This window comes from Alosa alosa, chromosome 13 (assembly GCF_017589495.1).
Source record: "Alosa alosa isolate M-15738 ecotype Scorff River chromosome 13, AALO_Geno_1.1, whole genome shotgun sequence".
Classification (NCBI taxonomy): domain Eukaryota; kingdom Metazoa; phylum Chordata; class Actinopteri; order Clupeiformes; family Clupeidae; genus Alosa; species Alosa alosa.
Window position 1 is genome coordinate 27320495 of NC_063201.1, and position 23799 is coordinate 27344293.

Consider the following 23799-nt stretch of genomic DNA (forward strand, 5'->3'; position numbering starts at 1 on the left):
GGACTGGTTTACCCTATAAGCTCGATGCATTTGTGTTCTATTTCTTGTCAATACAGGAATAGAGAATGTCATGGGCTTACTGGGTCCCGGCATGTTCTCAAAACTACTGTCAGTACCATTTATATTGCAGGGACCCTGAGAATATCATGCAATACAGTCATCATATAATTGTCCCTTGCTGCTGCCATCTGTATTTTCCACTGCACATTCCATGCTATATGCCGGCTGAGAAAATGAACTAAGAGGTTGCTGCTGCTTAAGAGATCCTTCTAAGCGGGAGGGGAGGGCGAGGGGTGGAGGTGCCCTTTGCTTCTTTGGTGCTAATGATCTTGGGCTAGTAAAACTCTGCATGGCTACTGGTAGCAGTCTCTCCATTCTTGCAGGGAACATCATGTGCTTGGGTGGGGATGGTGATGGGTATTCAGGGGATCCTGTGGAGTTTGAGTGGGTGGTGGGATGACGGGGTGGGGATGGTGATGGGAGATTAGGGGGGTTTTGTGGCCTGGGGAGTTTGATTGGGTGGGGATGTGATTGGGTGTGGGTGGTGATGGGAAATCAAGGAGGTTGGGGTTGAAAATTGATCCAGAGTCTACATCTGCCTGCTGAGGTTCTGGGAAGTTTGTTGCAGATGCTCCGCTTTCAGCATGTATTCCAGTAGTGTATTCCATGTTGTTGTGTCTTTGTGGTGACAAGGAGACGATGGAGGTGGGGAGGGGTATTGGTACTGGTGTTACAACATGACCCTTCCTTTCTGATATCCTCTCAGCAGCTTTGATAGGTGCTATCTCCTCATGCTCATCACATCCATTTGTTTGCTGAGATTCCAGGGAGTTTGACGCCAGTGATTGACTTTGAGTCATTTTAGCAGCACCCATCTTATCTTGTCCAGTGGACATGGCTTGGCATTGTTGAGCTGGTTGTTTATGTTTCTCCAAGGTCTGCATTTCAGTGGAGGCTAGTGGGTGGTTATCAGAGTGATCCCTGGGTCTCTGGCCGGAGGAGCGCATTTTGTTTTAATCCAACTTCAAGGTGAATTGCCGTTCAGTTTTTGCTCGTTGACTTGGCTGGCTCATTTAAAGTAAAAAACTAACCACTAAAGTTTCAGATTTAAATGTACTGGTTTCACTGTTTTTGCTAAACTATCTTGTAAATGAAATAAAAGAATGAAAAAGAGTGGAAATTGCTAAAAGGATAGGTGAAGCAGGAGCAGTGTGAAATGCGTCCTACTCGCTTGAGTAGGAGAGAGAGAGGAGAAAGGAGCCACAATCAGCAAGATTACCAGTTAGGTGGTCATATATATACATGAAAATGAAAAAGTTAGTGTAAGTGTAAGCTTAATTCCTTTCTACTGATTATAAATAAAGTAATCAATTGGTAGCAGCTAAGGATAGCTAACCTTAACGTTTGTTAGTGAGCGCTAACGCTATGTCAAAAGCTAATGATAACAATACCAGCAATGCACTAAAGAGTTGTTTAATCCTCAAAATAATTCTGATCATGTATAATATCAGACCAATACAACACAACCTAGTAGAGTTGTTTCAACTACCTTACCAGCTCCTTAACTACTATTGACTACTATTAAGATTACACAAAACACGTTAGCATACAACCTACCTTGCCACTGGAGAGCTGACGTCAGATGAGAAAAAGATTTAACAAAATGCAATGTGGGTAATGGGAGGAATGTGGTTCTAATAGTAGTAATAATAATAATAATAATAATAATAATAATAATAATAATAATAATAGCCTAATAGTAGTAGTAGGCCTACACTCTAAAAAATAATACACTGGCTAAACTTAAAAAAACTGAGGTAACAATTTGCATGGATCTTTTTAAGTAATTTCAACTCGAGCCGTTTTTGAGTAAATATTGTGATACTTATATAGTTAGAACAACTGAATTATATTATATGATCAAATTAATATAATTAAGTTGGTTCAAGTTAATTAAGCTTTTAGAGGACAAATCAGGTTGATTGTGCTAAACTAATTGAGTTCTTCTCACTATAAAAGTCTCACAATATTTACTCAAAATAACAATGAAAAATTAAAAAAAAAAAAGGTAACAATTTGCATGGATCTTTTTTAAGTTATAGTAACTTACTTTACTTCTGTCTGAATAAAAGCACACAGATTTAAATTTTCTGAAAGCATTGTTTATTTTTTAAAGCAATGGCAACTCATTTATCTGTATAAAAAAGAAAGGCACAATGTTAGAAAATTTACCTCAAGACAAACAACAAAATGAACAAAATCTACAACGTGGTTTGCAGGGATTGACACAGAATATTTCTCAAACTTCAAAACATAAATAAATGTTGGCCTACCTATTATGTTCAGGTTAAGCTAAGAATGTCAAATGGCCCACAATCCTTCATAAATAGTGACAATGTTAGGCTTAACTAGGACGACCAAATATGATCCTCAAACACATGCAGTGTTAGAACTAGCAATACTAATGTACAGCTGTATTCAGCACTTTGAATACAACTGCCATGGTGAAGTTTGAAGACACCAGACAGCTAAATTTACCTTTACTAACTCCAAATTATCAAAAGGCAGGCTGCAGGTAACTTTGAAGATGCCAGCTAAAGTAATCTTTTCAAATGGTTTAATTACCGTGCAAGCAGCAGCTAGCTTGGAAGACATGATAGCTAACTGTCTGTAGACAGCTAGCTAAATCCATATTTTCACAGACACAGTAGTGTCACGTGACAATGATTTTGATGCACTGTGTGCCGTAGTTTGATAGCTGTTTCTTTTAAAACAAACACAAAAATAGTTGGCTAGACTACTTTCACGTACCTTTGATGTTCGATGCAGGCTACAGGATCCTGTGCCATAATTTCTGTTACTTCTCAGGCGTGGTCTGGAAGGTTCTGAACGTTTATCGATAAACGATAGTTGTGTTATCAGCTTTATAAGTTTGGTCACGAGATTTACAAGTTTCAGTAACTTAATACTTATCTATTGTTAGGTGAAAGCAAGACTGTGTGTTGAAAATCCAAATATTAATAAGTTGAGACAGCTTTCTTTCTTTTTCAGCATGACAAACTCCTTAAAATAAGTTGTCAACTCACCTATACATGTACAAGTAGCAAACTTAATTTTTTTATGTCGAAAATGTTCTTCATTTTAAGTTTTATCTACTATCCTCATGAATCATTTTTTAGAGTGATAGTAGCAACAGTAGTAGTAACAATAATAATAATCATAATAATAAAAATGGTAAGAATCAGGTTTATTAAGAATTTCACATACAAGGAATTTGCTTAGGCCTATATCAAATATAATAACACAATCAATAGAGTCAAGTCAACAAATCAAGTCAAGTCACTTTTATTTATATAGCACATTTAAATACAACAGGAGTTGACCCAAAGTGCATTACATGGCAGGTTAATTCTTTAAAAAAAGGTGCAAATATGACAAATTTTGAGCTCCTATTAAAAGGAAAAGCAATTTCACGTATCCAAACCATGTATTTTCTGAAAGCCTGTCACTTGTAGGTGTCATTTAACATACATTAGTACATACCCCACCTTCCTGCAATCTTTGGACAACATAAATCTATACATGACTCTATTATGCATATTGGCGAACGAGGTACACACATGACCCATTTTGAGCTCCAATTCAAAGGCAAACCAATTTCTCCTATCCAAACTACATTTTTTCTGAAAGCCTATCACTAGTAGGTGTCATTTAACATACATTAGTACATACCCCACCTTCCTGCAAACTTTGGACGACCTAAATCTATACATGGCTCTATTATGCATATTGGCGAACAAGGTACTCATTAATATCATTGAAAATTAAATATAATGTAACTTACCTGTCGTATGTTACATACCTGTATCTTCATGATGCGCTAAAATGCTGAGCATATAGGTTCTGGGGGGGAAAAAAACAGAAACATGCTTTGCACATAGAACAAGGATAGAGTAAAAATAAATGCATAATGAATCCAACGACATGGATTCATAAGTTAGGATATGTACGGTGTATTGTAAAATGTAAGCATTGTTTTATAAGATTTTGGTTTGAACACATTCCTATGAAAATAAAGCTTAGGATAAAGTAATTATACACTACTCACCCTGGAGCTCAGACCCTGTGGCAATAAAGACAATTTAGACACAGACAAACACAAACACAAGCATACTGTTCTGAGGTTGTAAGCCTGCTGTTGTTATTTAGCAGTAGTATTTTACTTCAATTTGCGAAACATAAATAGCTTAGTTGTTGCTGTTAATAATCATATGAGTAAGGACAAATCATTCTGATACTAAGTATCTTGATAAGCAACTGGTATAACTTAAACAGCTTGCTAGGTCTGTGAGCAACATTTTCTTCTACAGATTACTATGTACTACAACTGGAAAGCTTGATTCACGTGCCAGGCTACACTTTAATTTATAGACCAGAACAATGCAGAAATGAGTAAGCCAAGTAAACATACTATTGTAGCGTATGTTGACAACACAAACGGTACAGCTCAACTTCTGTAGTGTGTTTTAACAAGACTTAAATGATATGGTCCATTTCCTAGCAGTAGCCTATTCATGGCTTTCATAAGGTCCCTTTCCACAGGAGTATTAATCAAGCACCAATGCATTCATAACCTAGGTGTTATGTACACCTGTGGAAAGGGACCTGACGAAACAATAGACGAACGATAGCATACCGTGATAGTGTTTACTTAGGCTACTTAGAATCAGGAGCGTAGAATGAAAATGTAGCCTGGCCTATTTGATACACAAACAAGCGGTGTACAACGTTAAAAATTTGGTAAAATAAAAACAGTAACATATTTGTTAGCTTTAACTAAATGTGAAAGGTAGAAGCTATAACGTTATGACCATCAACAATGAGTAACGTTATTCATGCAATAAATGAAACACATCATGGGTTTCATCAGGTCCCTTCACACAGTATAGCCTAATCAAGCACCATGTAGTCTGCATTCATAATCTATTCTAGGTGCTTGATTCTATAAACCTGTGGAAAGTGACCTGATGTTGAATAGAACCAGAGCCATTAGTAGGCCTATCTGTAGGCCTACATTAACGTTCTAGCAGAGAAGACAGACGGGCTCTGGTTATAGTTAAAACGCTGCTGGTTAGCCTAATAACAAATGTAACGTTAGTGCGTTACGTTTGATTGTCGTTAGCTATCGAAACCTACAGCTAACCGGTCACTGTAAAGTTGACGACATATTTACGTTGATTAACAGTGGGTTTCCTTAAATAACATCAACGTAGCAAGGTGCTAACGTTAACTATTTCACTAACGTTAACGTGACCTAACGTTATAACGTTAACGTGACCTAACGTTATAACGTTAGTTTATCTATTTGTGACCCATCATTTCATACAATTTAACATTACATATTATAATATTTGATGACATAAATGACTCCAATACCAAAAACCGGAACACTTACCTTGTCTGTAATTAGAGAAATGTGCCTCTGAATGAGAGTTTTACGAGCAAATAAAGTGACCACAGCACAGCAGGCGAAGACGTTCAGAAGATTCACAGCTCCAGTGGTAGTAGGCCTAGTAGCTCGCGTTCAGCTGTTGATTGTTTTCAGCTGCAGGTCACGTCATAATGCTAAAAGTTGCCGCCATGGCGGTCAATGTTAACTCTATGAGAATTTCTTGCTATTTTATCATAAATATCTAAAAAAGTATAAAGTTCACAAATGTGAAAAAACATAGAACAAATCTCCGTTACAAGACCTTTGTAGGAGTGGTTAAATGACGTCGAACGGTTCAGTGGTTTTAGAGCCTTTGAACGTCAAATTTGGTCGGAAGAAGAATAACAACTAGAAAACGCAATTCCAGGGAATTACCAGTGCATGAAAATGCAAAACATATGGTGTGAAATATATTGTTAAAAAAGATGATGTGCTAATTGGCAACCAACATGATGAGGTTTAATATAGTTGAAATGACTGAACTAGGTAGATGAGGTTTAATATAGTTGGAATGACTGAACAGATAGGTGGATAGTTTAAAAGGTTAAATTATTTGCTAGGTAGACAAGGTTTAATATAGTTGGAATGACATGGACAGTTAAATAGGTGGATAGTTTAAATGGTTAAATTATTAGGTAGATGAGATTTAGGCTATGTTTATACGGTGACGATGAAAAGAGAAGACGCAGAAGTGGCGTCGCGTCTTCATTTTTTTATTCGTGTATAGACGAGCATTCTCAGGGGGAAATCTTTGTTTATAGATGCAAGAGTATGTGATATTCGATTGGATATGCATTCCAGAACGCTGGGTGGTGGAGTGATAGAACCCTGATACGTCACTCGCAGACATTCTAATTTGACAGTTTAGATGGTTTAGCCATTTAGACGGAGACGCAACCCGGGTCGTTTTCAAAACTCTACACTCTGGAAGGAGTCTTCAGATTTTTGCGTCTTCAAGCCCCGATGGCGGGGTCGCCGTGTAAACGAAAGGCACTTATGATAAAATATTTTGTCGTCTTCCTTCGCAATCGTTCTCGTATATAAACGGCCCCTTCATATAGTTGGAATGACTGAACTAGGTAGATGAGGTTTAATATAGCCTGGCCACCTGGCCTAGGATTCTAATTGCTTAACGGCAGTCTTAATAGAGCCATATTGTATGCTTAAAGCCTGAGACAGTATATAGTTTAAAAAATGTAGATAGTGTAATGGATGTTGATAGACAGAAAGTTGAATGGATGTTGATGGATAGTTTAATGGGTGGATGAGTGAATGGTTTGAAGAGGATGAATGGATAGAAAGTTGGATAAAATGTGCCTTATATCCTTGTAGAATGGAGAGACACAGAGAGAGTTGGCCTAGTTCAGCAGAAAGCAGTTGATACAGGTGCAATCAGTTGAACTGATTCTTTGATGGGGCCTATATGAGCAGCTGGAAGTTGATACAGGTGCAAATCAAGTTAATTAGTCCATTGTGATGTCATCAGGGTGACCATGATTTGTTCAAGTAAGAGTTGTTCCTGGACCAACAACTCTTTAACCAATCACAGCCTTGTGATGTCATCAATGTGAGTCTTCTGCTTCTCCCATTGCCATTTTGAAATGTCCCTCCAGAAACAACCAGTGGATCACATACTTGTATCTCAATAAGGGTAGGTCCTTGCATATTTGTGTGTAAAATAGTTGTAAAATAAAGTAATTCCGAGTGGAATCTGAATATATGCACCTTAGATTTTTTTTATTTTCATTTTAGTTGACTTGGTTCCATGTTTGCCTAATGTTAGCTGCCAGGCTAGGGACAATACATTTACTGTAATACATTAGCTTCCTAATAGGTAATTCAGTGGCTATGCATCTTTTAAATAACTTATTTCGAAGGGATACAGTAGTTGAAGTAGCTTTGAAGCTCATTTAGCAATCTTGGTGCCACTGTTATTATGTTAGAGGCTAGGCTAGGGAACATAAATTTATGCTACCAAATTAGCTTGCTAATAGGTAGGTGCAGCATGCAACTATGTGAAGTGCCAAGCTGGTGTTATGTTAGTTCACTTGCTAAGGAGCACACTTTTGGACTATTAATGTAGCTTGGTAATAGGCTAAAGCACTAGCTTTTGTTTGTACATGGTCCTGGAGCGATGTTGCCATGTTGGTCTTGGACCGTCTTTACAATGTTGGTCCAGGACCCACATTGTCATGTTTGTCCAGGACCGTCATTACAATGTTGGTCCAGGACCCACATTGTCATGTTTGTCCAGGACCGTCTTTACAATGTTGGTCCAGGACCCACATTGTCGTGTTTGTCCAGGACCGTCTTTACAATGTTGTCCCTTGGATCTGTTCCCTGGACACAGATAAACCTTCACACATACACTGTACACTCACACCACCTACCCGGGTATTTCTTTTGTTTTGGACATTTGAGTTTTTGATACTTTGAATTTTTAAGAGCTCTTTTATTATTTAATAGGGTTTTGTATTTATTTACTATTTATTTTCTATTTACTAATATTTCCTCTTCTTTTCTCATAGAGAAAAGATATTCTTGCATTTAATAAACCTGCATTATTTATTTATAACATTTTACATACTGGTGTCCTTGTCAATTTACTCCCCCCTTAATGCCTGGCCTAAACTTAACAGTAACCTATAGAAGCACCTCCTTTTACTTTAAAGTAGGCTACATTATTTTTATTAAATAGAGTAGAGGGGTGCTACACATGTTAAAACTTTTATTAAAAATTACTATAGGCCGATATATCACTTATCATTTTTTGAATGACTCAAATATCGAAATCGGTAGTTTATCAGCCTTCAAAATCCCATATTGCATATTGGTCAGGCTCTATAGGAGATGGAGATAAATTAACATACACACACTAAATGTACACACGCACATAAGCATACACAAAAGTTGCAAGTTACAAATTGACAAGCGGGAGAGGATGAAGAGGACAATCTAGTTGAGTTGTCTGGTTTTGTATTCAGTGGTGGAAATGTTTTAGATTTGTGAACAGAGAATGAATAATTATATATATATTAATATTATTGCATCCATTTGAACAGTCGCAAAATGTTACAAATAGGTAAAATATTTTTTGTTGGATGTAAGGAACTAAAGTTCTGTTCTAGTCCTATGACCAACCAAAGGATGTATACCCTATTAATGGCCAAATAAACATTACATTACTTTTACTTCTGAATACTAAAATATTTTTCAAAGCAAGTACTTGTGTACTTCAACTTAAATAAAAATCTGACTTAGCAACTTTCACTTAGTAATATTTGACAAGGCGTATCTATGCTTTCACTTAAGTAAAGGAATTGTGTACTTTGTCCACCTCTGTGTGAGCTACACATAAACACAAACAAATGTGACTTCCTGCGAAATCCCTGACTGCGCATTTAAAGGATAGCTTTCCTCATCTCCAGAGAGAGAGAGAGAGAGAGAGAGAGAGAGAGAAAGAAAGAGAGTGAGAGTTGCACAGAACTTAACCACTGTTACAAAAAGTAAAGATTTAATTAAAATAAAAGTTTGACCGTAGCCCATCTCTACCAGGAGCTGCCACCAAAATATTTTGATATTCACATGATAAATGTATCTAAAAATGTCTTGCCTTAACATTCTGCACTGAGCAGACTGTTAACTTAACCAAACTTAGGCTATGCAACCATAACATCAATGTAAATGGAAGCCCATCATTTTTTTTAACTTTCTTTAATAGTTTTTCCAAGTTGGCCCACAATGGCTCAGCATATTAGGCAAACAAAGCTTTGAATTATTTGCTGTAAGATTGTGGTCACACCAGTATTTATTTAACAGTGTTTGAAAAAAGGGTGTGTCCAAGGAGAATTAATGATTAAACAACCTTAGTTGAAGATCAATTACCTGGCCTGGCCACATATATGTCCTCGGATAAAAACAATGGAGGCTTGTATAGGCTATATGAGCAGTTAGTTATGGACGTTCTGGTTGTGTTGATAGGGGTGATATCATTAGCCTATCATTATCATTTTAAAGATGTCCCTTTTTTCATCAAAATTTCATCACAGTTGCCAGTTGCACATGCAAAGTGACAATAAAGGGAGAGCTAAAGTCACATATTCGCCAGCCTAATGTGAACCTGGAAATGTTGAGTATAGGCACACCAAAGTTTAGAAATGTATAGGCCTATGGGTCCCCACGTTTAAAAAGTTTTAATATTCATGATAACAAAAGTAGTGTATCCAAACAGATGTTTTTTTAAGACCTCTCTGGAACATTGAGGCTGTATTTGTTTCTTCTCTATATTGCTGGTCACATTATAGTACATACATGTTTCTAGGACCTGGTTAGCATCTTTTTACACAGACCCAATGACATTTCTTGCCTTAATGTTCTGCACTGAGCAGACTGTTACTTTAACCAAACTTCTTTTTTGTTATTGTTATCATCTCCATCCAGGGATGGATAACTGATCAGGTCTGTCGGGGCCCTGAAGGCCAAGCTTCTGCGTGAAGTCGCTATGTCCTCCATCCCTGATATCTAAATGGGGCCCATCAGTCAAATAAGCAAGGGTTATGTCATGTGATATGTCTTAAAGGATAATTCCGGTATTTAGCACTTTGAGTCCCTTTTCTGGTTTGTTTTGGATGAACTAGAGTGGTGAACACCGAAATTTTGACGATGGGTCCTGTTTTGACTTTCTGACTCGTTTTCAATCGCCTTTGACTATTTCAGAGTGGCTGGCTATGGGCATGCACAAACATGTCCTTAAAACTACCCTTAACGTTCGTTTTCAAAACTGTGGTTATTTGTTACGTATACGTATATTTGTTGTTAGAATATTTATTTTGAATACCATCTTAAAATGGTCCAAGATCTTATAGATCTGATATAAAATACATTGTTACAGAAATTAGAGCTACAGAAATGACAGACATTCCATTTTCAAAATTGGAACAAACAGATTGCAATAAATGGGACATTTAGTGTGTGTCACAATAGTCTTTATTTAATAATCACAGTTTTTCACTCTGTCATGATTTTTCATAAGAAATCATCAGGAATGTCACCATACACAATACATGACAAACTGGCCATGATCAAGTGTTGATACAACTTTGAGTTAAACATCTGTTTAGTTTTTTTTTTTTTTTTAAACATTTTATTATTATTTGTTAGCCTTATTTAAAATAAGTGTTCTGGGTTACAGTTATGCTGGCGAGTCACGCCGCTCTATCTATTGTATTTGTGGGTCTATTTGTTTATTTGTGTCTTCATCTGTCTACATAATTGTTTTTGTTTGATTCTCTTTGTTTGTAAACGCAGGGCATTGCTGTAAAAGAGCTTAATGCTCAGTCAGTTTTCCCTGAATAAACAACAATTGATGTTTTAAATCACATTCCAAGAGTGCCCTCAACTATCACTTTATTAGAGGATAAGCTATTTGATTGAAAGGTTCTCACGGTTTAAAATCATGCAAATGGATTTGTATTTGTGCAACATATGCTGACTACAATGCAGTCTTTTGATTATATATTATATTCTGCATAGATTTGATTAGTGATTACACATTTGGTATAACATCTAAAATGTATTTAGGTTGATCACAGTTTGTATGAGGTTTAAGCCAGGAAAATCCATGGCAATGATGCCAAAACAGGATCCCTTTTCTGGGTCAAGCTTATTCAGATAGCCATAGAACCAAGGATCAATTTTCTCAGCTACTCTTTTTGGCGTTAAAAACATGCCCTCCAGTGTGCCAATGCCAGTCCCACTGGAGTAAGACAGTACAACATAATCCCCACCACCACAGGCTCCCTCAGCCTCTTTCAAATGTGTCTCGATCATACGCTCTTTCTCAGGAATGTGGGTAACCTCGTAGTCACCCTTCTTGTCAGTACCCAGAATTGGAATACCTAACTTAAAGCTGTCTTTCTGCAGTAACACAATCTTGCCTCTAACCTCACCCATCCTTGGTATAGCTGACTCAACCCAGAAATCTTCATCACCAACAATGAGCTTTTCAACCAACCCCTCAACCTCATCTTTATCAAACAGTTGGCCATCTGGTTTTACCCTCACGAAAACAGCTTCACTCCTGTACTCCTTTAGAAAGTCCCGAAGAGTGCTCAGCACATCAGTAAATGTAGTGTGCTGATAAATCACACCATGCATGATGTAGAGCTTATGGTCAAAGGCAAACACCCGGAGATCCAGATAGCGTATGCCTGCCCTTAGCTGATCTGCCAATGACCAGGCCTGGCATTCTGCAGCCGGGCCACCGTGAAGGGCCATGGTGTCATGGGTGCCGGGAATGGTGATGTCAGAGATCAACTTGTTGTCATCAATGGATCTCATCCAGTCAATGTGATATGATTGTGGTAGTCTAAGCACTGAGGCGTCATTAAATGATTGGTCTTCACTGCAGCTCATGTGCTCAAATGTCCTGTGAGATCAAACACTGGGTTATTTTTTTTCTAGGATCTTGGAGCACTCATCAAGGACTTGAAGGTGTTTATGGAACAGATTGTTTGATAAAGAACTGTGAATTTCCGATAGTGATAAGCTTATCTTGATTTTGTTCATGCACCAACTAATAGCAAATATTAACTATGAATTCTAACATTAATTTCAATAAGGTGAATAATATAATTATAGTTCTGTTTTTAGCATTTCTCATTCAACTCATGTGTTTGTAGCCAAATATAATTCACATACCTCCATCGTTCATAGGTTACTTACATGAGCAATGAGACAAAAATAACCTTCCAAATGACGTTGTTCATATCTGGGTTTTGCGCATAAATCCAAGTTACTCACAGCTTACTTGATAAAATGAATCAAATTCAGATAGGCTATGCAACCATAACAACCATATCCAATGGAAGCCCATCATTTTTTTCTTTCTTTAATCGTTTGTTGAATACACAAAATAGCTTAGCTGTTATCCAACATTTAGTTCCAATAGTTGTCAACAAAAGAAGACATAAATGTCCAAGTTGGCCCATAATGGCTCAGCATATTAAATAATTAACCTCAAATACTATTTTGACAACATGACTTACCTTCTCATAAGACTGTAGGCAAACAAAGCTTTGAATTAGTGTGCTGTAAGATGGTGCTCACACGTATTTAACAGTGTTTGAAAAAGGGTGTGTCCAAGGAGAATTAATTATTAAACAACCTTAAAGTGAAGGTCAACGACATGAGGCTTGGCCACATATTTGTCCAGATAAAAAAATGGAGGCTTGTAGGACTATAGGATATGAGCAGTTAGTTATGGACGTTCTGGTTGTGTTGTTAGAGGCCCTATACTTGGCCGATATCATTAGCCTATCATTATCATATTAAAGGTTTCCCTTTTTCATCAAAATTTTATCACAGTTGCAGTGACAGTGACAATAAAGGGAGAGCTAAAGGCACATATTCGCCAGCCCATAGAGCCTAATGTGAACCTGGAAATAGGCATGCAGTTTAGAAATGTATAGGCCCATGGGTCCCCACGTTTAGAAAGTTTTGTATTTGTAATGTACTCCCTTCTCTCTTTTTTTGATAATATTAAGTTGAAAGTTGTATAATTCTAATTTATTTAGTAAAAGGTGCAGAACATACGTTTCGATGTAGTCACATCTTCATCAGAGTCCTTGGAAGGAATGGGGGGTAAAGCCCTGATAAGGATTACCTACAGGTGTGATTGAGCATAAAAGGGGGCGTTGGCTACCTGAAGATACACCCACAGCTTCCAAGGAGCTACACTCACAACATTAAGTCATTAAAGGAAAATTGCCCAACCAGAGAAGTAATTAAAATGATCGAACAGGCATACGTATAAACAAGCATACATAGTTCACAATATAATAGGGAGAAACATTTAACATTAACAGTTTAACATTTACAGAAAGCATGATAGATTTAATTCATCATTAAGGCCTAAAGGTTCTAAAGTGCCAAGTGCATGTATCCAATAAGCTTCCCTACACAGGAGCTTTTTAATAATATTACCACCTCTGGGTGGGGCTGTGATTTTCTCTATTCCCCAGAATCTCAAAGATGCCGGAGAACCATGATTGGCCTCCTTGTAATGTCGCGCCATGGCATATGTTTTGGGTGCGAATGGTGGTCTTATGTAGAGGCGCGTCTAGATTTCTAGGCTAGGTCTTGTGTTCAGATACCCGTATTTTAAGTTGGCGTTTTGTTTGCCCTATATAAGCCAGTCCACAGGGACATTTTAGAAGATAGATTACGTGTGTGGTGTTGCAGTTTATAAATGAAGAGATAAGAAATTTCTTGCCAGTGCGAGGGTGAGAGAAGTACTTTGTGTTGGACGAATTTGAGCATTGTGCACAATTTCCACATTTATAGAAACTTTGTGGTGGGCAGGATAGCCAAGTGATAGGAGGTGGGGTGGTCATGTCCGAGTGGACCAATCGATCGCGGAAGTTACGAGCGCGCCTAAATATAAATCTGGGTGGCTCAGCGCAAATATCCGGTAGTGTCGGGTCACTTTTTAGTACATGCCAGTGTTTGCGAATAATGTTTTTTATGTGTCCTGTTGGGGTGTAGCAAGTGGAAAAAGATGGCCTAGATGTTGTTTGTGGCTTCGTTCTTTTCTTTAGCAGTAAGGCACGATCTATCTAAAGCCCTGCCCCATGCTTTGTTAATATCAGTCTGGTCATAACCGCGTTGTGCAAAACGATGCGCTAGATTGGCTGCTGTTAAATTGAAGTCAGTAGTAGTAGGCTACTACAATTTCGCAAGAACTGGCCCACTGGTATGTTGCGAATTAAATGAGGCGGGTGATTACTGTCCGCTCTTAACAAAGTTTTCCGACTAAGTGGTTTGCGGTAAATTGTGGATTGTAGGGTGTAGCCTAGCTCTCGTCCTTAGATAGTAAGGTCTAAAAAGTCAATGGACTTGTTGTTATTATCCAGTGTGAAAGCAAGATAATCTGCAGTGGAATTGGCATAGATCAAAAAACTATTTAGCTCATGGATTGTGCCCTTATCAGAAGGACATCATCAATGTATCTGCGCCATAATGATATTTTGGAGTAGAAAGGGTTGTTTTCAGTATTGTGGATAAATCTTTCTTCCCAATAACCCATCACTAGGCAGGCATATGAAGGTGCAAAGGCACTACCCATTGCAGTCGCTTGTAGCTGTAGATAGAACTGATCAGAGTATTTAAGGAAATTACTCGAAAGAATAATCTCGATCAAATTTACAAGAAATTCTGATGGCGGCAACACATAAACACTACGTTTGGCAAGATAAAATGACATTGCGTGTAGACCTACGTGGTGGGGTATGCAAGTATAAAGACTTTGTACATCCAAAGACACAAGGATATCAGTGCTTTCACAGTTCCAATTATTTATAAGATTTAAAACATCTGTTGTATCCCCAAGGTATGATGGTAGATTGTGAACATACGGTCTTAAAAAGAAATCAACAAATTGTGAGAGAGGCTCAGTGAGGCTCCCTATGCCAGATAGGCCTACAATGGGCCGTAGAGGGGGGTCAATGAGTCATTTGTGAATTTTAGGTAGACCATAAAATACTGGACATCCGGGTGATCACTTAATAGAAAGCCTTTTCTTTATCGGTAATCCAACCTTTTTTATGAGATGCATCAATATATTCATAAATCGACTCTTTTATCCTAGAAGTAGGATTAGAGGGAAGGGGTTGGTAGTGTTTTTCATCATTTAGTAATTCCAATATACCACTTATAGTTCTTTAAGCCCATGACCACAACAGCGCCCCCCTTATCAGCGGGACGAATATTAATGTCCTCTCTAGATTCCAAGGAGCGTAGCGCATCAAATTCACATTTTGTCAAGTTTTTATTTTTGGAAGGGCGCAGCATGTTTAGTTTGCCCATATCTTGATCAACTAGCTGACTGAAAGTGATGGTGGGATTTAAATTGGAAGACGGCAGGAACCTAGATTTCTTCTTGAAAGGGGTCACTTCTCTAATAGGTTCACTGATCAAGGTTTTTGCTTATACTGTTACTCAATAGGACATTGGGCCTAGAAAAGAAATGTTTCAAGTGTAGCTGTCTAAAAAATGTAAACGAGTCCACTTTCAGTGAGAAGGAGTCAATATAGTTAGATGGGGCAAACGAGAGTCCTTTCCGAAGTAGGCTACTGCTTTCTCTGTATCCGTCAGGTCAGAGTCTGAGATGTTGATTACAGTCTCCTCTGGTGGTTCCGTGGGGACCAACGCGTGGGTGGCGGGGGTTCTCTTCTTCTCTGAAATGTCTGTCCTGGCCTGGTTGCACCGGATTGTTTGACACATAGACTGTAGCCTATATAAAGAACAAACCCTCCTTTGTCTACTTGTATAATTCTACTTTGATATAGTAATGTCCAATTGTAAGCAGTGTATTTTTAAATTAGCCTAAATTAAATTAAATTGAATTGAATATGTGCATTGTTTGGTGTTGGTTGTGATAATTGTGAAATATTCAATTATCTATAATCAACTTGAAGTATTTAGATAATTTTGAAGCACAAATCTAAAACTTCTAAATTGAGCAAAATTCCATTTTAAATTCTAAATTCCAATTTGAAGAAATATAGAGCAACCGGAAAGTTTTCAGACCCTTTCAAGTTTTCCACATTTTGTTATTTTTCAGACTCATCTTAAAATGGATTTAAAAAAATGTCATCAATCTACACACAATACGCCACATTTTGCACCAGCTGCAATCTGGCCATGCTGGATTGGGTTAAAACAGAGTACATTTTATAGTAGCCTAGTCTAGCCTAGTGATAAAAGCATGGATAATTTGCTCTAAATCACTTTGGGATAAAACTGCTTTTACCATAGCGACATCTCTCAGATGATAAAAACTCCCACTCACAACACTGCTGACCTGTTTGTTAAAATTTAAAGAGTCTAGCCAAACACACTTTGCTCAAACTTGTGTTTGAAGGCAGAGCAGCTCACATTCGTTCAGACGCAATTTCCCTCCCAACCGCTAGAGTTCGGAATTGTTGAACAAGTCTAGGTAGCGCAACTTCCAACTCAGCTTTTGATTCTTGTCAGTCCGGTGATGTAATGAAGTAAAAGAGGAGTAAAGATGGCGGAGAACAGCGGCACAGATCCTGCCGTGAATACGAACACCGAGGAAAATGCTGCCACCAGCGGGACCATTATCATGGTCACTGTCAAAACTCCGAAGGATAAAGAGGAAATAGCTATATCTGAAGATTCGTCTGTTGCGCAGGTATTTCAGTGATTAACGAGAAGTGTATCATGTTTTGTTAGCCTCCTGAGTAGCTAGCAACCTTCCTACCTGCCTAGCTTGTTAGCTGACTGTCTATGCAACTTGAATGATGGCTAATGTTAGCTTTGACGGGATAGAAAGCTAACAAGCTAACTACCTTGTTAGCTAGCTAACTTACCACGGACAATTGGGCGTGTAGCGTTGACATTATGTTAAATTTAGCAGCTGTTGGTGTTGTTTGTGGTGCCCTTTGTGGTGATGTTAGACTGTTGACGTGAAGAAAATGGCTAATTGTAAGAAGTAATGAGGATTTACAAGGTATAAAAAATGGTATGTCATGACGCTGTCGGCTAGCTAGGCAATGCTGCTACCAGTGTATCGGCGTAATGTTAGCCGGCTATGGCGGCAGCCAATCGGAAGGTTCTTCGTAGTGGTAGGAGAGACATTGTTGATGGCTAGGTGTTGGTTATTAAACGATTCACGATGACTTTTATGGTTCCCGAATAAAATGAATACGTATCGTAGCTTGGTGAATGGTTTATCTTGCCAAACCTAACCGCCGACTGAAATAGTTAAAATCAGATGTACACATCGATTTAACAAAGAGAACATTCTCGACGGATCTGATCTTATCTGGATCAGTAGGTAACGTTAACACGTTAGCCAATGAGTATCACATTTTTTCGGAGATAGTAGTTGAAACAAAGGATGGGAAGGTTGATTTCTAGGCATGATCGTGATTTTACCTCCTCTAACCAGTCATTCACACCCTACTGAAATACCTTGCTACCATCGATAACGTTGACTATGTTAACAAGCTAGCCCCTGTCATGACACTTGTTTTCATGGGTCACCTGACGCCACTTTCATTATGATCACTGTATTGCGCATCTTGCGTTCTTCTTCCTTTAGGTCAATTAATTTTCTCATGTGTTTTTTTCTGGTAGTTTAAGGAGGAAATATCAAAGAGATTTAAGGCAAAACAGGACCAGTTGGTATTAATTTTTGCTGGAAAAATCCTTAAAGACGGTGACACGCTGAACCAACACGGCATCAAAGATGGACTCACTGTCCACCTCGTCATCAAAACCGCGCAAAAGTAAGCTTGTGCTGAAACTGTTGCTTTCTTCCTCTTTTGGTACTGGTGGAACTACTGTCTTGTTTATTTAAGAGATTTCTATATACCTCCATGTACCAACGGCACACTCAAATGTCGCATTGTAATAAGTGGAAAATGGTAACGGACGTTTTTTTTTTTTAAATGCTATTCCAGAGCCTCGGGAGGTGGCAGTTCACAAGCATCAGTGTCCACCACCCCTGGCACACCACCTGTGAATAGAAGTGGCACTGGCTCTGCCAATCCTAGTCCAGCGTCCACCGGGGGCACGGCACAGGGCACAGGCCCATCTCCTGCCCCTGCTCAGCCTGCCAACCTACTGTGTGAGTTTTACACTGCCTGTCACATCACAGAAGCTCAGTACAGTTGTGCTTGAGGCTCTCACATTGACCGTAGACCCATTTGTGTGTTTGTAGCTGGGTTTGGGGACCTGTCCAATCTGTCAGGTTTGGGCATGGGCTCAGCCAACTTCATGGAGCTGCAGCAGCAGATGCAGCGGCAGCTGATGTCCAACCCGGAGATGCTGTCGCAGATCATGGAGAACCCACTGGTGCAGAACATGATGTCCAACCCGGATCTGATGCGGCAGATGATCGTGGCCAACCCACAGATGCAGCAGCTGATGGAGCGCAACCCAGAAATCTCGCACATGCTCAACAATCCCGAGCTCATGAGACAGGTGTGCAGAGATGGGGTAGCAGCACTGCCCGCACACTCTTAATCAGCAGCATGGTGCTTGTATCTATTTATCCGTTCGGCAGACAAACTTTATGTGGTTATTTCAATCCAACAGAATGGTAGGCTTTCCATTTATGATATACAAAGCAAAAGTGATCAGATGGTGCTGGTTTGATATATAAAAATAGGCTAATAAATTATTACTGTTAGGGATTAGGGCATGCTTTTTAATGTTTAGTAAAAATTAATTAACACAGGTAAAAGGGAATGAATAAGGCATTAAAGAAATACTATGCTTTTGGCTGACTACAATCAATGCCAATTTTCTCCCACCTTTTTGACCCGCTTAGACTATGGAGTTGGCAAGGAACCCAGCTATGATGCAAGAGATGATGCGTAACCAGGACCGGGCGCTTAGCAACCTGGAGAGCATCCCAGGTGGATACAATGCCCTAAGGAGGATGTATACAGACATTCAGGAGCCCATGTTCAGTGCTGCGAGAGAACAGGTGATGCATTATTCAACCTAAATGTGCTTCAGTGTTCAGATTGATATGTGTTGCATATGGGCTTACTTGCATTGATGCTATGTCCTTAGAACTGATCTATTTAATGTTAGGGATGTACCAATTTGTGAAATCCTGTTTTTAAATAACAATTTGGCTGATAACCGTGCTGGTATTCCTTTGTTTATTTGCTGAGTCTTAACATTCTTTTATTGTTAATCATGCCCTTTAGCGGCAAGGAAACAAATATATTCTTTAAAAAAAATATCTAAACCATTTTCAAATGTTTTGGGCCTTCATAGCACCATCTCTGAATGGCACAGCCCACACATAACACAACATTTAGCTAGTGCAGACTTGATGCAGCATTACAGATAATCAGCCACTTCCATTTGTAAACGATATGTAAGTGCATTCCTGTCTGATATAAACATTTGCTATTGTGTAACAATATTCTATGTCCTAATTGAACAAGAAATTGTTCTGTTGTGAAAAGCAGACCTATTGTTTTCTTTTTATTTGTTTACTTGCATTTTAACTTCAGCAAGTTTGCATTGGGAGATTATGAATGGTCAGCTTTTCAGTCACCCACATTTTAACAAAACTTTCCCTTGTCCAGTTTGGAAACAACCCCTTCTCTGCCTTGGGAGGAAATGGAGAAAACTCTGGGGTTCAGCCCTCCAGGACAGAAAACAGAGAGCCTTTGCCAAACCCCTGGGGCCCTTCTAGCACCGGCTCCACTGAGAACAGGGCCACTGGCACCACCACCACCACCTCCTCCACCAGCTCCTCGACTAGCGGAACCACCCCCAGCGTCTCTAACCCCCTGGGCGTCGATGCAGCCAGCCTTGGAAACGGTAGTGGCATCATTGCGTTGACGACAGGCAGTGTTGTATTGTATGCTAATTTGGCCATTGTTGCTAATTTGGCCATTGTTGCTCCTGATAGTCCTAGCCACTGTGTTTTTGCAATTGGTTGTTGTTAGCGATTGTTACCTGATATAGCAAGTTGTGGCAACATAGCATCAGAGAGAGAGATTGGACATTATTGTTTCTATGACTGATTTAATGAGACACAAATAGGATAGAACTGCTAATAAACAGTGGATGCTCTTTACTGTTAACGGGCGCAGCCATCTTGGAAATTGGAACTCCGGATACTCTGAGTTCAAACGAGTTAACAAGTAGGAATTATGACTTGAGGGGACATTCCAATTGCAACTTCCTGCTCGTAACTAGAAAATACGAGTGCAAATGTAATGCAGCACCGGTGAAGAAACTTAATTGTAGAGGTGCATATGCTGAAGTTTCATGATCTTTTTTACCATGGAACTTGGAATGTGGATGATGAACTTCATTTAGCATATATTTTTAATGGTGCAAAGCTTAGTAATCATAATATGTCTCTAGGCATTTTCAACAGTCCTGGCATGCAGAGCCTGATGCAGCAGATCTCTGAGAACCCACAGCTGATGCAGAACATGCTCTCTGCTCCATACATGCGCAGTATGATGCAGTCTCTGGCGCAGAACCCAGATATCGCTTCACAGGTCTGTGAGGTCTCACCGTTACTTGTTGTTGTTGGGTTTGTGGAAACATGTTGGTGGTGTGGGTGGATTGTTGGGTTTTGTATCATAATGTCTCCATGTTCTACAGGTTCTGATGAACAATCCCCTCTTTGCTGGTAACCCACAACTACAGGAGCAACTGAGACACCAGCTGCCCGTGTTTCTTCAGCAGGTCAGAGCCGCCCTGCCATTTTCACTCACTATTGTGGTTTTCTCGCTGTATCAGTCAGTTGTTGTCAGAACAAAGTTCAACTTTCATGAACCTTCCCACTAGTCGACCTCTGACACACGGCATTTGAATGGCGTTTTGACACGTGGTGTTCCTCGTTTGACCCATAGATGCAGAACCCAGAGGCCCTGTCCGTGATGACGAACCCACGGGCCATGCAGGCCCTCATGCAGATCCAGCAAGGCCTGCAGACCCTTCAGACCGAATGCCCTGGGCTCATGCCCAGGTAAGCAGTTTTTATTTCTTTATTTTTTTTTTTTTTATTTCTTTATTTTTTTTTTTAACTTTAACTTTGGATATTCTGTTAAAGCAAACATCACTTAACGCAGCATTGGTTGGGCTAATTGTTCCTCCTCCCCCACAGTCTCGTCCCTGGCGGTTTGCCTGGCGGTTTGCCTGGCGGTTTGCCTGGTGGTTTGCCTGGCGGTATCCCCGTGGGTCTCCCAGGTGGTCTCCCAGGTGGTCTCCCAGTGGTCTCCCTGGTGGTCTCCCAGGTGGTCTCCCTGGTGGCATCCCTGGTGGTATCCCAGGTGGTATCCCAGGTGCCCCTGTTCCTGCAGCAGGCAGCGCGCCCGCAGAGAACCCGCCTCCTCCCTCGGGCCAGGGGTCCACCCCCGCTGCTGGGGCCAACCCCACTCAGCAGCAGCTTATGCAGCAAATGTTACAGATGTTTGCCGGAGGAAGTGCATCAGTAAGTTTTAAACAGGGAGACGCCAGTGTCATTAGACTCTTTTAATAGATTCCAGTATAATTTGGCTCCTTGAAGCAAAAATCTGATGCCACTAACAAGTACAGCAACATGGAAAATGAATGGATAACGTAAAAGAACATGCACATTCATTTAGACATTTACTGTTAGTTCAGACATCCATATGTGTATGTAAATGTAATATATATATTTATTGTACAGTAATCGAAAAATCACATAGAGCGTGTACCCATAGCGCAAAAAAGGTGGAAGGATAAGAGCTAAGCTAAATGTGCCCTTTGACCTTTGCAGACCCAGACTCCAGAGGTGAGGTTTCAGCAGCAGCTGGAGCAGCTGAGCGCCATGGGCTTCATCAACCGCGAGGCCAATCTGCAGGCCCTGATTGCCACGGGGGGAGACATCAATGCCGCCATCGAAAGACTACTAGGCTCCCAGCCCTCCTAACTCCTCGGCCACCAGAGAGCCCGGAGCGGGGCAGGGGGGCTGCAGTGGGAGGGATGGATGGATGGATGGATGGGGGAGATCATAACGAAATGAACACAATCCTTCACCACATGAGAAAAAAAAAGAAAAAACAAACTAAATCTACAACAGCAACCCCCCTGAATAGACTGAATTCCAATTGCATCTCATCTTCTTTCTGTTTTCCTTTTTTCTTTCTTTTCTTTTTTTCCCACCCTTTCTTACCCACCTCACCCCCTCCCGTCCCCTCTGGTTGATCTGTGAAAATCATAGGAATTGGGGTTTTCAAAACTAAAATTAACTGGGCAAACCAACGAAGTAATCAGTATGAAATGATGTCATACTAACATCTTTCCCCCCTCTGCTCGCTGACAGCTGAGACCCTAACAAGATGATACACACACAGCTGAACTTTTGTCCTCTGTGCTTCCTCCCTCTTAGCCGACCATTCCTTTTCGGATTGAGACAAACGTACATGCGTAAAATTCTCTGTCGAGGCAGTACTTGTGGTAGGAGGCGTTGTAGGGGGAAATAAGCCTTTTTAATTCTTAGAACAAAGACTCCCTGTGTTTCGTAAGAATGCTCACTTCATCTTAATTCTCTCAGTCTCTCCTTGATCATGCTGGATTAAGATCAGTATTTATTGCAACAGCTGTAGACATTTCTCCCTCACCCGCCTCTCTCCCACCTCTCTTCCTTCCTGTGCCACCCCGTCTCATTTCACACTGCTTTGAGAATTCCTTGACATTTGACGTGTTAATTGAAATCTAATATTGATGAGGATGTTGGAATCCCTGTTTGAGCACCATAACACCCTGACTCAGATGATTGCTTACACTTCAGCTTCTGTAGAGAGGAATGGATTTGGAATGGGAAGAAAAGATATAATTACTCGAAAAAAAGGCATTGTCATCTCCTTTAGTCATTGCTTACTGACAGGTGTACATGAAACTATGGTTGAGGCTTTTCCGTATGGTTAAGAATGTAACAAGGTATCAATAAATATTTCTAAGCTGAAGAGCCATGTTAAGAAGCTTACAACTTTTATTTTGTCCATATCCCTATTCTTTGACATAGAAGAGATTGCTGCTGTGCTTGGAAAAAAAAAAAAAAAAGAAAAACTTGTACATTTGATGCAGCATCATACTTAAGATCTGCCAGTAACGGAATAGCATGATAGCTATGATGCTTTATTTTCAACCTGTTCACCAACTATATGGCTAGCTTACAGCAGTCTAATGCAACTAACAGTTGAATTTTGATGTGAATTAAAATGTCTTCAACTTTGCCTCTTGCTGCATGTCGGGAGTCCATTGTTTAGACTTTACTCTGGTAATTATTGAAGGTTAATGCAAATCAATTGGTGTTTATTATTTACGTAGCTGATCATTGTTTTGTACCATTGCAATGATAAAAGGATAGTTTGTGTGGATATTGGGGTATAACTGACAGAAAGTAGAAACTTGCATTCCATTTGAGTGTCATCCTTTATTTAAAACCTAGGTCACAAATCCCCATGTAATTGAGGTAGAGTAGCCACTTACACCAGGTTAGCCTTTTTTGTCATTGCCAAGTCACATCACTGTATTTTTCCTGGATGTTAAACTCTGAACAGAGTTAACTTGACGGAGTTATAACGTCACCATGCACATGCCGGGCAGTGATTGTTCAGTAAAATGGTTCCTAATAGTCCGTCTTATTGCTCAGACAAATTAAGAGGGAACCTGCTTAGAAGAAGAAGAAGAAAAAACATAATAGGCCATTCTAGATTGAGCGCAGGCCTCGGCTAGCTTTATTTCGCTAGCAGTAACGGCAAAGCCAGCGT

At 39.6% G+C, this 23799-nt stretch overlaps 2 protein-coding genes across 3 annotated transcripts; one reads left to right on the forward strand and one right to left on the reverse strand.

Moving 5' to 3' along the window:
• Positions 1–10571: 10571 nt before the first annotated feature.
• LOC125306226 (1-phosphatidylinositol phosphodiesterase-like) lies at positions 10572–12565 on the reverse strand. Its single transcript, XM_048261457.1, has 3 exons — positions 12538–12565; positions 12215–12260; positions 10572–11918 (listed from the first exon to the last, which is right to left on the reverse strand). Exons 2-3 carry the CDS (start codon positions 12256–12258, stop codon positions 11057–11059), a joined length of 906 nt encoding a protein of 301 aa, XP_048117414.1. The 5' UTR covers positions 12259–12260; positions 12538–12565; the 3' UTR covers positions 10572–11056.
• Positions 12566–16523: 3958 nt separating this feature from the next.
• ubqln4 (ubiquilin 4) lies at positions 16524–23262 on the forward strand. Of its 2 annotated transcripts, none has more exons than XM_048261189.1 (11): positions 16524–16706; positions 17654–17805; positions 17980–18146; positions 18240–18502; positions 18852–19010; positions 19627–19864; positions 20417–20556; positions 20663–20746; positions 20914–21029; positions 21168–21494; positions 21804–23262. In XM_048261189.1, exons 1-11 carry the CDS (start codon positions 16560–16562, stop codon positions 21820–21822), a joined length of 1812 nt encoding a protein of 603 aa, XP_048117146.1. In that variant the 5' UTR covers positions 16524–16559; the 3' UTR covers positions 21823–23262. The 2 variants fall into 2 exon arrangements, with proteins under 2 accessions (XP_048117146.1, XP_048117147.1); XM_048261190.1 differs by having other exon boundaries at positions 21263–21494.
• The last annotated feature ends 537 nt before the right edge of the window (positions 23263–23799 follow it).